The sequence below is a fragment of the Netta rufina genome (genome assembly GCF_964035555.1).
Source record: "Netta rufina genome assembly, chromosome: 1".
NCBI classification, from domain to species: domain Eukaryota; kingdom Metazoa; phylum Chordata; class Aves; order Anseriformes; family Anatidae; genus Netta; species Netta rufina.
Window position 1 is genome coordinate 124698981 of NC_140123.1, and position 15410 is coordinate 124714390.

Here is a 15410-nt window from a genome sequence, read left to right on the forward strand (position 1 = left end):
TTTTTCTTTCTTGAATACTTTTGTTCTGTGGGTTTTGTTTGTTTCTGTTGTTTTAAACACATGCTTTATAGTTGTTCTGTTTCGTGGCAATCAGTATTGTGCCAAAAGCTTTTTCAAAATGGGTGAAATGGGCACCATCATACCCTGGGTCTTTTAGATTTGTTTGTTTTATATGTACTCATTAAGTTATAAAGCAATATAGGGCTAGTGACTCATTTCCCTTGAAGACAGTACATGCATGTTCTCTTGCTTATCACCCCATGATGGAATAAAAACTTCAGGCAAACAAAGGCAAAAATGCAGGGGAAAAAAAAAAAAAAAAGAAACAAAAAAAAAGAAACAAAACTAGTTAACACGCACTCTCTCTGGCAGAGAATAATAACCCAAATCCCCTCCAGAATCCAAAGTGATTAAACTTGACTAGAATTCTCAAAAATGAAACAAAACTCATGCAAGCTAGAAATGGTTTAAAACCCAGAGGACAAAAGCCAGCAACCTACACTGGGCACACCATTGACTATATATAACAATAATGGAAAGCCTTTAAAAACCCAAATTCAGAAACTTTCCCACTGCATGTAGTGTGGCCAGCAACACTCTTCATTGCTAAGTTATTTGATGAGTTCCATTAAGAGATCAGCTTTTCAGTTATTTATAATTTTGTCAAAATATTTGAGCTAAAATTTCCTCTGCTGGAGGTGGTATATTTATAAAATGTTCCAGGTAAAAATAGTTTCGCTATTTTTAAGAATAAAACTACAAGAAAAGATGATGTTTTCTCATGTTCTTTTTGAGAAGCTCTGTGTTTTGGGAGCATGCTTTACCTCTGGCAGGGGAGCAGCTTCTTTCAGAGGAGCGGTGTTTGCCTGACAGATTCATTCATATTTGGCAAACTTGCAGGCCCTTGAACGATCCCTGTTCACCCCAGCTCTGGGGAGTTTGGTGCCTCTGTGAGGATGACAGCTGCAGAAGTATGCCCTGGAGGTACCTGTGCTAGGATGGTGTACGTGCATCCATCCCAGAGGTCTCCTGTGTTACCAGGAATGTGCGCTGGTGTCCAGGGAGCACCACCCTTGGTGCTTTCCCTGATATTTACCAAATCCAGGGTGCTATTAGCAAGAGAGCAAAGTCAGAGACACCTTCCCTCTGCTGATTTTGGGGAGGGCTCCTGAAAAGCTCTGCTGGGAGCCTCAGCCAGGGAAACTGGAGCTCCTGTCCTGAGGTGCTTTTAAACTCGTGCTCTTGCCCAGGGCTCCTGCCTGAGCTGTAATTGCAGCCTTGCTTGTGCCTGGCCACGTACTGTGCTGATCCAGACCCATCGATAGGCTCCCAGGCTTGACCCAAGACCTGCTTTATCACTGTGCACTTTTCTGGCAGTCACCAGCCTGTGTCTGGCCCTGGTGACTGCCTCCAGACCCGGTCCCGAAGCTGACTCACCGCCTCGACTTCCTGGTGTGACCTTGGACTTGCCTCGTCACCGCGGGCAATCTGACAACCTGGCTTCTCAGCTGAGCTCAGCTGCTCTCATCGTACACGCCCTGCACACCTCGCCTGGGTGCTGTGCCACGGGGCCTTTGCCAGTGAGGGCTGGTCCTCTGCCTGAGAGCACACCGGGCTCTCAGCTGCCTTCCTCTGGGAGCAGCCAGCCCTTGATGTTCCCTGCCACCTGCTGAGGGCAGGGAGTTGGGGTAGGGGCCTCCAGAGCTCCCTTCCCACCCAAATCTTTCTGTGAATCTTCAGCAGTGATCTAGCCAAGCTAAAAGGAAAGAAAAAGTCAGCTTTTCCAGGCAGGGTAGGAAATGTAGCAGCAAAGGCATTGTGTTGATGCTTGGGTGCATGGCGATCTGGGGAGGGGAGAAAGAATGAGAAGAGGGACAAGGAAATTTGCTGTAATACCACTCCACTAGCCCATAAATCCCAAAACAAAGGAGTAAAATCAAACCTACCAGATGATAAACACACAGACCTCTACAGCTACACCGTGTCACAAGTGATTCACATTCACATGACAGTCCTCAATTTTGAAAACAGAAGTACCTGCGGCCCCTCTAGCCCTACTCCATCTCTCTCACTGCATCTCTCAGACACCATTAAATGTCCTTCATCTGCAGGGCTAGATTCTGGTGATGCATGTGATGAGAAAGGCAGTGCAGCTGACTTGCCCAGGACATATATCTCCCAGGCCAACCCGTGAGACAAGTGTCTCTGTGGAGAGGCTGAGCATCTAGACTTCTTTCTGGAGGCATCTGTAGTAACAAGGGAGATTGAAAAGAAGGATCTAAATCTCTCTGTCTCCTAAACTGTATTGTAACACGAAATCTTGATGCATCGCAATACCTTTTTCCCCCCAGTACTCACAAGGTAGGGATTTGAAATGTGATTCATTGCTAATGCAGAAGGTAGTCTAAGAACATGGACTTTACCCCAAACAACATTTCTCATCAACTTCCCTTACCATTCCTTCAACTCTTTCAAAAAACAAAACCAACCAAACAAAAACCAACCAACTTCACATATACTGCAATGGACCCACTTTGGGGTGACCTGGGTCCTGCTGGGATCCAAAGAGAGGCTCAGTTGCAGTGCAAATGGGAAGGCAACCCTCGGTCACTAGCAGGAGTGAATAGCAGGTTGGTTGTTTTTTTTTGGCATTACTGGTGCACAGCTGCATCTCTCGCTTCTGGGCAGATTTATAGGGCTTTAGCATACAGTGCAGTCTGGAAAGCTTGTACAAACAGTGCAAGCAAATGTATTTCACTGTGGCCTCATTCCGTGACATCATTTCGCTTTGACAGTGAAAATCACCCAGAGCTGAAATCAATCAGCCTGAGGCCAAGTGACAAGAAAGTGCAAAGCACTAACGTCAGTGAGATCTTCAAAAATGACCACGGTATTGGTATTCCCTCTCTCTCTCTCTCTCTCTCTTTTTTTTTTTTTTTTTTTTTTCCCTGGGGCCATTATGAATGCTGAGTGTATTCTCAAGTGTGCTAGTGTTTCCCAAGCTGTTTCACTTAATGTAATTGTATAGCCATTGTGCTGCATGTGTGTGTGTGCAGCTGCACAAGCACATTTAATGTACCTCCTAAACGTAGTTTTGTTAAGGTCTATGACTTGCTCTACAATTAGTAACCTATTTTCTGTGAGAGTACTAAATATTCAGCTATTCTCTTTGACTCTAACAAGAGTTGCTAAATGCTTCAACTCTTTTGGAAAATTAAGACATTTATTTAGGTGCCCCATGCTGGACTTAAGACTGTATCTGAGGCATCTAAAAAACAAGAAAACAAAACAAAACAAAAACTTTCCCTCAATATTTACTATTAAATTCACCCTGTCAGCAATGAGTACTGTATCTGTGTTCTGATTATTCTCAAAATTGCTTATTGTTACAGTGCATCAAGGAGGTGCTCAGGCAGGATCAGCTTATCACAGGAACCAGACCTATACACAGCAGACTTTTTTCAAGTACTCGTTCCCCACTATGCTTCCTGTACCAACAGAGTCAGGTGGGACCATGTCACCAATGTATCTGTTTATTCAAAAACATCCTTTCATCCTTCAGCTTTGAACCATCACATTCACCCACATACAGCCTGCTGTGCTCCCTCAAACAGTTTGCTAAGTTACCTTGGGCTGCTTTCCACCGTCTTGCTTTAATTATTGAATGGGCCACTCTGCAACTCAGTAATGCTATGACCTTCCTGTGGTTATATTTCTGAGTCCTCAATAGGGTCATTCAAAAATACTGCAGTAGGAAGAGTTGGCAAAGGTTCATTGGGACAGATAACATTTTTAGATGGGAACTGTTTTGTTTTTGTGGCAGCATGGTTTTGGGATGACTTTTGCTCCACAACCTGACTCTTAAGCATCCCTGTATCTGAGTCCCAGGTTTGTCCCTGTCGCAGTTTCTTAAAGGTGTTACGGAAACCTTCAGTGCTAAAGTAGTAGATCAGGGGGTCCAGAGTGCAGTTCATACTGGCCAACAGCATCGTCCTAATTAACACGTCGCGCACAGAGGACTGTGTTTCTGGTCGTACATTAATCACCTTGGCCTTTAGCAACCCGTATACTGCCAAGGTAGTGTTGTAGGGCACAAAGCAGATGATGAAGATGACCAGGTTGACCACGAGGAGACGGACTGTCTTCTGCTGTCGCAGGGTCCTTGTCTGGCTGGCCTGGCAGAGCTCCCGAAAGATCTGAATTGAGCAGTATGTCACAGAGCTCAGAGGCAGGAGAAAACCCAGGATTTCAGCCAGTACAACTAGGGGGAAGAGGTTGTTCTGCCACATGTTGTCACTAAAGCTTTCAAAACACAGATATGTGGTCTGGTTCTCCAACACACAGTGGTTTTGCTTGTGGTATATGGCTGTGGGGATGGAGCCCATGAGAATCACTACCCAGACAATGAGGCACAGGAGCCTGGCCACTTTGGGGCGCCGCAGATGCCGCCAGCGAAGTGGATGTACAATGGCGACATAGCGATCCAGGTTGATGCACATGAGGAAGATGCAGCTACCATACATGTTGATCTGGAAGACAGAGCCAGAGACCTGGCAGAGGATCTCACCAAAGGGCCACTCGTGGTTGGTATAGTAGTAGAGTCGCAGTGGCAGAGGGAGCGTGAAGGTGAGGTCGCTCACAGCCAGGTTGAACATGTAGATCATCACTACAGACTTCAGGCGCAGGCAGCGAACAAGTATCCACAGAGCCACCACATTCAGTACCAAACCTGTAATGAATATCAGGACGTAGCCAGGCAGCAGGAGGTAGTGCTGGTATTTGTAATCCTTGCACATCTGAGATGAGTTGTTGGCTAACATGCCCAGGGATGAGGGGAGGATCTCAATGAGATGGCTGAGGCAGCTGGTGAGTTAAGAAGGTCCAAAGAAAAGCACCAAGCAAAGTCATTCCCCTCGAGGAAGCTCTGGGTAGGGCATTCCCCTCATCTGCAACTGGGAGGTAGATGGGCACATCTCTCTCTCTTGACTGGCACTGCTTTGGATTGTTGGTCAATGGTCATCAGGCAGGGATGGTAATGTAGTCAGCTTCTACCTCTAGTTCACTTATTCTTTCCAGTGGTTACGGGGATGTTGATGTGATGAAAGGTCATTTCCAGTTATTCAATGTCAGCACAATTCCTGGGCAGAGCAGAAAACCAAGAAATGAGAGTTCAAGTTAGAAAGGGAAATCTCTTGAAAGGTCAAAATCCCACCACGGTGGCTTCTATTGCAAGACTTTGTAAAAAAATCGAAAGATGAAGAAAAACGTGCAGTAGAAAAATGAGTGGTTAAACAGCAGAAGAAGCCAGAGAAGGTAACTGTTGCATAGGATATGCACTTCCCAGAAAATACACATTGTTTTGATTGCTGCTGTGAGCACATGCATGCAAGAAAGGGACAACATAAGAGCACACAGAGAAAGTAGTTAAGGCAGCTCAGGGTAGGCGGGGTGGGGGGGAAGGAAGAGAGAAATAGAGAAAGAGAGAAAGAAAAAGAGAGAGAAAGAGAGAAAGAGAGAAAAAGAGAGAGAGAGAGAGAGAGAGAAAGGAAGGAAGGAAGGAAGGAAGGAAGGAAGGAAGGAAGGAAGGAAGGAAGGAAGGAAGGAAGGAAGGAAGGAAGGAAGGAAGGAAGAAAGAAAGAAAGAAAGAAAGAAAGAAAGAAAGAAAGAAAGAAAGAAAGAAAGAAAGAAAGAAAGAAAGAAAGAAAGAAAGAAAGAAAGAAAGAAAGAAAGAAAGAAAAAGAAAGAAAAGAAATAGGGAAAGGTTGGTTGGTTGGAAGGAAGGAAGGAAGAGAGCAAGAATTTTGAAGCAAAAATGCTGGCTGCAAGGAAATTAGAAGAGAATAAAAAATGCATGGTAGTTTTGTATCAGAGAAACAGGACTTTGTACACCATTGCAGATAAAAAGAATGATGCTATAATTAGACTTGACTCCACCCTAGCTCCCTTTTGTAGGTGAAACAACCCATAAAAGTCTGAGTCCCAGCTAAGGGCTGGACCACCATTGATAAACTTCAATGGATTGATGTGTAGGGCCAAGGAAATCTTCTAGAAACCTGACTTGTTTTTCTAGAGATTTGAGTGCAAATGAGACCAGGGCATCCATCTCGGTTCCTTCCTCAGCATTTATAAGACAGAATAACAGGGATGATGAATAACAGGGTAGAAATGACTGGGCCTCGATTTCTCTATGAAATTTCAGCTAAGCATGAGGAAAGAGAGGATTTATGTTACAGTAGCTGAATTTCCTCGAGCAGCTTACATTCACACAGTTCCTGCTCTAGCTCCTTTTTGGGGTGCTCTCTTGTGTGTTATAAGTGGTGCCTATTGCAATTGCATGTCCTCAGATCACTTTCCTGCTTACAACACCATGAAGTATGAAGAAGTCCATGTCCCACAGCCACAAAGAATGCCCAGGTAAAGAAGGAACCCAGTAAAGAAGGAACCCACGGGACTAATGCAGACAAACATGTCACAGAATCACAGAATCACAGAATCACAGAATTTCTAGGTTGGAAGAGACCTCAAGATCATTGAGTCCAACCTCTGACCTAATGCTAGCAGTCCCCACTAAACCATATCCCTAAGCTCTACATCTAAACGTCTTTTGAAGACCTCCAGGGATGGTGACTCCACCACTTCCCTGGGCAGCCTGTTCCAATGCCTCACAACCCTTTCAGTGAAGAAGTTCTTCCTAACATCTAACCTAAAACTCCCCTGGCTCAACTTAAGCCCATTCCCCCTCGTCCTGTCACCAGGCACGTGGGAGAACAGACCAACCCCCACCTCACTACAGTCTCCCTTGAGGTACCTATAGAGAGCAATAAGGTCGCCCCTGAGCCTCCTCTTCTCCAGGCTGAACAAGTCCAGCTCCCTCAGCCGCTCCTCGTAGGACTTGTTCTCCAGGCCCCTCACCAGGAGTCATGTCCATGACTCCTACTTAGTGTGAGGCTGGTAACCACTCTAGGTTCTAGTGGTAGCACTGCCCTGACAAACATTGATCAACTAGACTAAGTCCAGTGGAAGGCCACCAAAAAGATCTGGGGGCTGGAACATTTGCCCAGTGAAGAGATGCTAAGGGAACTGGGCTAATTCAACTGAGAGAAGAGAAGGCTCCAGGTGACATAATAACAGACTCCCCATACCAGCAGGAGAAAAGAGAAAATTTTTGCCTAAGTTGGATATTACTGTAAGAGGAAGCTCCTCAGCAACTTGACAGGCATGTCAGACCTTGTGGTTGGTATTGTAGGGTGATGCACAGGTCCAGAGGGAGTATCTATTAAAAACAGAGGAAGTGCATGCTGGTTTCATAGGTGGGAACTGAGTCAACAGTCTCATTGTGGTAACTATATTAGACAATGAAAGTGGAACTCAACTATGAGAGAATGGGGATAAAGAGCAGAGAGTAATCAATTTGCCCATCCTTTTGTGTCATTGGGAAGGTCCACCGCCAAGCCAGTTTTCTTACAGAAACTTCTGCTGGTTTGTCAGGATACATTTGAATGGCTTTCCTCCTTTAAAATTGAATGACAACTTTGTGTGAAGATTTGCTTAAGTTTAAAACATAGAATGATCCAGCAAAACAAACTGGAGATGTTCAAGGAAAGGTTGGACCTGGTGCTTAAGGGCATGGTTTAGTGGGTGACATTGGTGGTAGGGTGATGGTTGGACCAGATGATTTTGAACGTCTTTTCCAACCTTAATGATTCTATGATTCTAAGAATGTTGTTGGTTTCAAGTGAAATGATTAGATGCCTCAAAAAGAGAAACTACAGGGAGATATGCCAGCTTTTGCTACAGCCAAAACCCTGCAATGACTCCAGATTGAACAGATTGGAGAGTACCTTCATCTTGACTGAGACAAATTGAGTGAGACTCAAGCTCTGTGAGAAAACATGACCTTCTCCAACGCGTGCCCAGACCATCCGGCTGTCAGATGAAGGTGACTTGTCTAGATAGACAGCCTATTTTTGTCAGTTGGTATTTAATAAACACCTCTAGAGAATACAGTCTGTAAGTATGGTCCATACTGTGTGAGAGCAGTGGTTTATCTACAACTAATACTCTAGCTCAGATCATGGCTGACGAAGGAATAATGTAAGAACAGTACAATTATGCAATGATACTCCTTCAAGTTCTCTTTCTGTTTCCAACAAACTGTGGCCCAGGGATTTCCTGAGCCAGAGGTGACATATTTATATTTAATAGTCCTCAGGGATCTTTTATTATTTTTTCCAATTGCTTTTTGAATCCATATAAAATTTACCATCGACAACATCCAGTGACAGCAGTGCCAAGGTTTTCCACAGATTAATTACATCACATGTGAAGAACTATCTCCTTATACCCACTTTAAATCACCACCAGCTAGATTCAGTTCCTAGTTTTAGTACTGGGAGAGACAGTGGAATAAAACATTCCTATTTACTTTCACCTTGATGATTTTACAAGCTTCTACCATACTTCCCCTCAGCGACTTTTTTTTTTTTGAGGCTAAAGGATCTTAGCTTCTCAGTTGCTCCTCTGTTCTGAGGATCTGTTCTGTAACTTTGAATGTCCTTGTTGCCCATTCTCAGAACTTTTCCTCCTCTTCTACAGCCGTTGTAAGCCTTGTGGTGAGGGGCTCAAGCTGTACAGACGGAGTGTTGAAGATATGTATGCACTGAGCTGAGTAGGCATAGAACTCATTCACAAGGAGTAATGGTAGGTTCAGATTGTTTTTTTCTCATCACTTAGCTAGATGAAATTTCAGCTGTTATTTTAAGGCCAGTCACTCACTCTTTTTCTAATCTCTGCGGTTCTTCTCAGCCACTCTCATCTTTTCTAACTTGAATAATTTTATGTCTCCAACAGATTTGTTTTTTCATTATTCATCCTTCATGAATAAATCAAACAGCCCAAGCCCCAGCATGGGTGTCTTATAACTCCATTGCAAAAACTGACCATCTACCCCCATTTTCTGTCCTGTCTTGTACCAACTTTTTATCCAAATAGGAATCTTTTCTCTAAATTTCTTTAAGCACCATTCATGAGAGCCTTTTTGAAAGCCTTTTGGAAACCCACACAGGCCACCGTTCATGTGCTTGTCGACTCCTTCACAGTATTCCAGTAGGATGGTGAGGCACAGCATCTCTTTACAAAAGCCATGTTGACTCTTCCCGAGTAATTAGATGTGACTGCATGCCAATTGATTTTTTTCCCCTTCTTCTATCGCTTCTATTAATTGTGTTCAGCACAGATATCAGGCTCCCTGGTGTAAAATCTCCCAAAAGCCTTTCCTCAAATTGTGCCTGTTAGTGAGCACCACAGATAGTCACTTCTTTCATACTTAAGTTGTTTTAGGACCACTGGGATAAGAGCCAGAGATTTAATAAGTGCTTACTTAATCTTGCTGCTTTATAACCCTTCATAACAGCATTTTCATCAGAGGCAGTCCTTTGATGAATTTCCCCTTAAAGATTGTTTCTGCTGTGGAAATCTTCCAGACTTTCCTGACATGAACACCGGGGCAATAAATCTGTTTAATTTTCTACTCACCTTCACCTTTTCCTTTTTCTGAGTGGTCTTTCCTTATGTATTAGCCCTTAAGCCTCTGAGACACCAGATAGTAGAGTTCTGAACTGATAGCAAAGATCACTGGGAGTGAAAAATAAACTTTTTTTTTTTTTCTTTCAGGTGAATTGGTTTCTTTTTTGTGGGTGGATGGAAACACAGAAGCAAGAATCCTTGAGCTGAGTTTTACTAGAGGCTAATGATGGTGTTATTAAAAATAAGGTGATAGTCTCAAATCTGATGTAATAGATACTGTAATTGAGATGTCAAAGACCCAACTTAAGATGTGTTTGTACACGGTCTTTGGAAAGAGGAAGCTGTGGGGGCAGAGCACTTCTCTGCAGAGCTCTGAAGGTACAGTTTTGACTGCTCATCACTGATGAGGAAATCTCCTGATAAAGCAGGCTGGTAGCAGGGGGGCTGAAACTGGTTCAGTTATCCACGTCAGTTAATGTTCAAAGCCACTGGCACCATTCATTGTGGCTATTTCCAAAAGAACCTCAAGCTCTACAAAAAAGCTGCTGAGAAGTCTCAAGTCGTCAGCTGTGCCTACACAGGGAATGGTACCACAACTTGAACTAGCACTAGAAGAAGAGCAACCAAATAGATATTTTGACTCCAATGTTCTCCTACAGAAATAATATTCCTTGTGATGAGATGCTGTCTTGAAATCCTGAAGGAGATTCCTATTTGGCAACTGACTTTAAGTGGCCCATGAGGAGGAGTAAGCATCTTTTCACCTTTTAGTGTAGATCAGTACGAACCTTGAAGGACCTTTTCCCCAGTGGAGACAGAAAAGAGTAATTCAAACTGCCGATGCCATCAAAGCAGATACCTCTTCCTGTCATGGCTTCAGGCAGGAATTGAATTTGTTGGTGGTGTTCTTGCTCCGGGAAGGGGACAGGAGGAACAACATGGACACGTGCATGTACATACACACTAAGCAAATTCTGCAAAGGGAGAAGGAGATGAAGAAACTAAAACGAAGGGAAGGCAGTGTCAAGGGAGGAAGAGGTGGTGGTAGAGGTGTGAAACGGAGGCAATGTTGACTGCTGATGATGTATGAGGGGAGAGAAGAACACCATGCTGGTAAACAACCTGAAAACCAGTTAAAGAGAACATGTCACACTCCCCTCCCACATACACCCTCTTGTGACCACCCTGCATGGACTACAGCCAGCCACATTGCCTTGTCCAAGTGCTTAGGAAGCTGCCCAAGGGCCATGGCTGGTATGGGGTGCTCCTGATGGCCTCATGGCACCAGCAGGGGACAAGCCACAGGTCAGGCCCAAGGTGAGCACATCAGAGGTAGAAAAACAGCTGCTAGGCAAGCAGATCCCACAGGACATGCCAAGCCTGTGGGACTTTACATGTCGGAGGGTGGGAAACCATAGCTGTACTTCCTTACAGGGGCTGAAACAGGAAGGCCTTGGGATGAGATGAGATGATGAGCTGAGCTGAGCTGAGCTGAGCTGAGCTGATGAGATGAGTTGAGATCTCTCTGCCTAGTCTTAGGCATCTTCTCACAATACCTTACCCGAGCCACTGCTGCCTAGCACCACAAAAATTATGAATGACCACAGCATAGTGGGACAGGTTTTTCATAGAATGATCATCTAGTCTAATGCCCCTGACATGGGCTGGGACACCTTCCACTACACCAGGTTGCTCAAAGCCTCATCCAACCTGGTCTTGAACACTTCCAGGGATGGGGCTTCCACAATCTCCCTGAACAACCTGTTCCAGTGTATTGCCACCCTCATCATGAAAAGTTACATCTTTATATCCAATCTAAATTCACCCTCTTTCAATTTAAAACTCTTGCTCCTTGTCCTATCACTACAAGCCCTGGTAAAAAGTCTTTCTCTGTCTTTCTTATAACCCCCCTTTATGTTTTGAAAGGCTGCAATAAAGTCTCCTTTGAGCCTTGTCTTCTCCAATCTGAACAACCCTGACTGTCTCAGCCTCTCTTCATAGGAGAGGTGCTCCAGCCCTCTGATCACCTTTTGTGGCCCTCCTCTGGACTCGGTCTAACAGATCCATCTATTTCTTATGTTGCAGGCCCCAGAGCAGGATACAGTCCTCCATACTTATGAGAGCAGAGTAGAGTTATGCATGGGGCAGGGAAATGAGGCAAAAAAAAAAAAAAAAAAAAAAAAGAGAGCTAAAAAAGTCTTGCCAAGCATGCCACAGAGTAAGTGTTTCTGAGAATGACTTGTTATTTAATCTCTAGTGCACTCTGGGGTTGCCTGTAGATGCAGGAAGAAAGCACAGCATCAGGTAGCAAATGAGCAGAGCAGTGCCAAAGAGAGCACAAACTGCACAAGCTGGCTTAGTAGATCTGACACCAAGAGGAAATAACAAGGAGTGTGCCAGACCTCAATATAAAAAAAACAACAAAACAGCCAGTTTTGTTTTAGAAATTGAAGGTACTTTTTTTTTTTTTTTTTTTTTTTTTTTGAAATGTGGATAATTTTTACTCAACGTAGGTGATATTTAAACCCCACTTTTCACCTTTATTTCTAAACATGAAATTAGATTATTGTGGTAATTAGAACCATGAAAGCTAAGGCTTGGGACTCGGGATGTCTTGTTTTTAATGAGGTGCATGGCACCAGGGCTCAAACCTCAGTATATAACTCACAAGGACTGATCACACTGGTACTGCCTGCTCCCTAGAGGTTTCACTCACCCTCACCTTGTAAGGACCCCATGGAAGAGGACTTCCACTGCGGGCACCATGTCAAGCAAGCTCTGCAAGCTGCTGACGCTCTTAGTATCAGAGGACTCCAAAGAAAGCCCGTGTTTGAATGCACACTGAGATTTGCCACACAATTCTCAACTCAGTGGATGACCAAAGAGGCGTTAGGGGGTTTCCTGTGCCCTATGATCAGTTTTGGTAGCACCTGCCCAACACTCCCACACCATCCTGCCAGTGAACTACTTCTGTCTCACTTACCTCTCTGCTGGTGAAGAGCTGAGGGTGCATGAGAGCTTGCTGTCTGCTCACTGCAGAGATTTCAGTTCATTCACCAGGGCTGCCAGTGGCTTGAAATACAAGAGAACCAAGCAGGCTCTCTGTCTACTTGCTTATCCAAATCACGTCCGTCCCCACTGCCGTGGCTGGTTCTATATCTGTCAAGCTGCAGTTCATGTTCCCTCCTTCCTCACTTCCTGATGCACTGGCCACAGAGCATGAACTTTGCTATTTGAGGCTGATAAGCTAAAAGACATTCTATGAGAGCGATTGCAATTGTGAAAGACGCAATACTCAGGTGCACTAGAAACAGAGGAGGCATGCCCTCAGTCACCGTGCCAAATATTTCTTCATCTTTGCCCCCACGATAACGCAGCCACCCCCACGGCTGAATTCTCCACGGGGAAAATTACCCCCCCCCCTTCCCCACAACATTGCCAGACAGAAGTTAGAAGTGAAATATGGGAAGTGAGAGCTAGTGCATGCACACAAAGGCTTTAATCACCAGACAGCACAGTGGCTGGGCATCCTGATGGCCCCATGGGGGGCACTTTGGGGCAGATGCCCTGCCCAGGGACGCAGCTTCACACGGCTGGCAAGCATCAGGGACCCCAAATAACCGAGCTCTTGAAGGGCTGTCAGTGCCTGCAGTAGGCAAAGACACGTTTGCCACGGGTGTCATCCCTGTTGGTAGAAGCATGGTGCCACAAGACCCAGCATTGCCAGGCAGGGCTGGGAGGGGGTCTGCCCTTCTTCAGAGCCCATCTGGCACTCTGCTGCTTCCTGAGGTCCTGTCTCTGCTTGGTGGTCCCAGCATACCTGGAAGAAGGCAGGGACCATGGGAACGCTCCTATCCTGACTGTCGTCCTTCCCCGGGAGAGCTGCTGCCTTCTGCCCCAGATGAAGCTCACGGGCTCCCAGCACCTCCGCCTGCTGGCTGTCACGGCTGATGTTTGACTTTCTCACTCCCTGTGCCCCTTGTTCTGCCTCATTCAGGGAGTGACACGATGAGGGATATATCTTCCTGCTGCTCGTAAATCCTCGGAGGGTACAATAGCACCCGAACTGCTGATTTCACTCTGCTTTGCTTCACTGTCTCTCTCTTTTAACCAGTCCCCCTTTCTCACTTCCTAGTTGCTGGGATCTTTGTTCTCACAGCTCTTTGTGATTTTTCTTTCTTTCTTTCTTTTTTTTTTTTTTTTTTTTTTCTCCCCAATTCCTGCCAAGTCTCTTGTACCACGAAAGACTTGCAAATATATTGAGGAGCGGGGGCTTCACCCTTTGCAAAAAGAATCCCTAAAACCTTCTGTGGGGCCTCTCCCCTCCCCTGAGCCTCTCGCTGCCTTCCCCCCACCTCCCTGCCGCAGCCTGGCAGCCCTGCCTGCACCTCGTGTGTCAGAAGAGCTGCCCTGCGTGTCCGTGCCACCCCACTGCATCCGTCACACCCCGCTCCCCAGGTTCACTCACCTCGCTGGGTCTCAGAAGCCCACAAACGATGCCCTCCCAGGTGGGCTCGTGCCCAAGCCCCTCAGCTGCTGCCCCTCGGAGGTTCAGCTTGCAGGGCCGAGCAGCGCAGCCCCCAGCGCTCCTCGCTGCTGCCTGAGCCTCCAGCAGGTAAGACCAGATTGCTGGGGTGTGTGTCGGAGGCTACACCCTGGTGCTGCTGCAGATCCCAACATGCCCACCGCCGCCGAGCACTGGCTCCAGAAAGCAGGAGCAAGGACCAAAGCGGAGCTGGGAGCTGGGAAGATGAGCAGAGAAACAGAAAGCCTGCTGCTGCAGAGCAATTGCTGGGGTTTGGGAGGATGCCTGATAAACCCCAATGCTTTTCAGACCTCGTTGTGCAGGCAGATGCAGACAAGCACAGCAAAGGTGTTAACCTGCATGCAGGCACACAGAGGAGATGGAAGAACCATAACAAGGCCAGAGCCACAGCGTTTTGCTCTTTGAACGGTTCAGAGAAGGAAAGCAGAAACCTCAGGGCTGGGTGAGGATTATCACCTTGCAGAGACAGCAGACGGTACTTCCCCGGCCCAGAGAGGGAAGAGCAGCCTTTGCTCTTGGGGTGGTTCATGCAGCTCACATCTCCCTCCGAGAAGAGGAGTAGCCACCATGTTACACCCTCCTGGGAGAAGGGCAGAGACAGTCCCTCCTGCCGTGGGGGACGGCAGGGCTGAAAGGGGTCCTGACACGGGGGATACGGGGTATACAAGGGAAACCTGCCAGGGAAAGAGTTAAGAGAGCCGGGAAGCTGCCGGGCTCTGTCTGTTTGCTGTAGCTATGTGGGCTGCAGGGTAGGGAAGAAGAATGTCCAGCCTGGAGGAGGCAGATTTGGGAGCCTCACCAAGGACAGTGGCTGGGGAAAAGGCAAGCAGCAGGTCTTCCCCTCTCTGCCCCCATGGACTGCCACGGCAGGGAAAGCCTCTGGTTCCCCAGGGCTTGATGACAATGCGGTTACGAGCTCATGTGTCTAGCAACAGCTGCCTGCACCCGTAGAGTTCCTAGACCCTCTGGGTTGAACATCTGCGAGGCTCTTCTTGCATGGAAAGATCTGTGTGCTGCCAACGGGATCTCGGGCTGCTTCCTGCTGATGAAGTGAATTGCCTACGAAGGAAGACGACCAGATCACCCGCTTACAGGACATCAAAGACCAGGGCTCAGGCACTGATGCCATCCCCATCCCCGTGAGCTACCTGTGATGGGTGCCCACCTCAGAGCCCTGGTTCAAAGCTCTTCCATAGCACTGGCAGAGCTGTAGGGGACAACACTGCATGAACGTGCTCCATCCAGCTGGTTCTGTGGGCCACCAGGTCTCTCAGGTCGCTGGCAGGGATTTGGGTGGCTGCTGCTTTGTGGCTGAAGGTGGAGTTTGGCCAAGGAAAGG

At 46.5% G+C, this 15410-nt stretch overlaps 1 protein-coding gene across 1 annotated transcript; it reads right to left on the minus strand.

Moving 5' to 3' along the window:
• Positions 1 to 3707: 3707 nt before the first annotated feature.
• LPAR5 (lysophosphatidic acid receptor 5) lies at positions 3708 to 4820 on the minus strand (the record flags this gene model as incomplete). The annotated part of the gene is made up of 1 exon (XM_084306275.1): positions 3708 to 4820. One exon carries the CDS (start codon positions 4818 to 4820, stop codon positions 3708 to 3710), a length of 1113 nt encoding a protein of 370 aa, XP_084162401.1.
• Positions 4821 to 15410: the final 10590 nt, after the last annotated feature.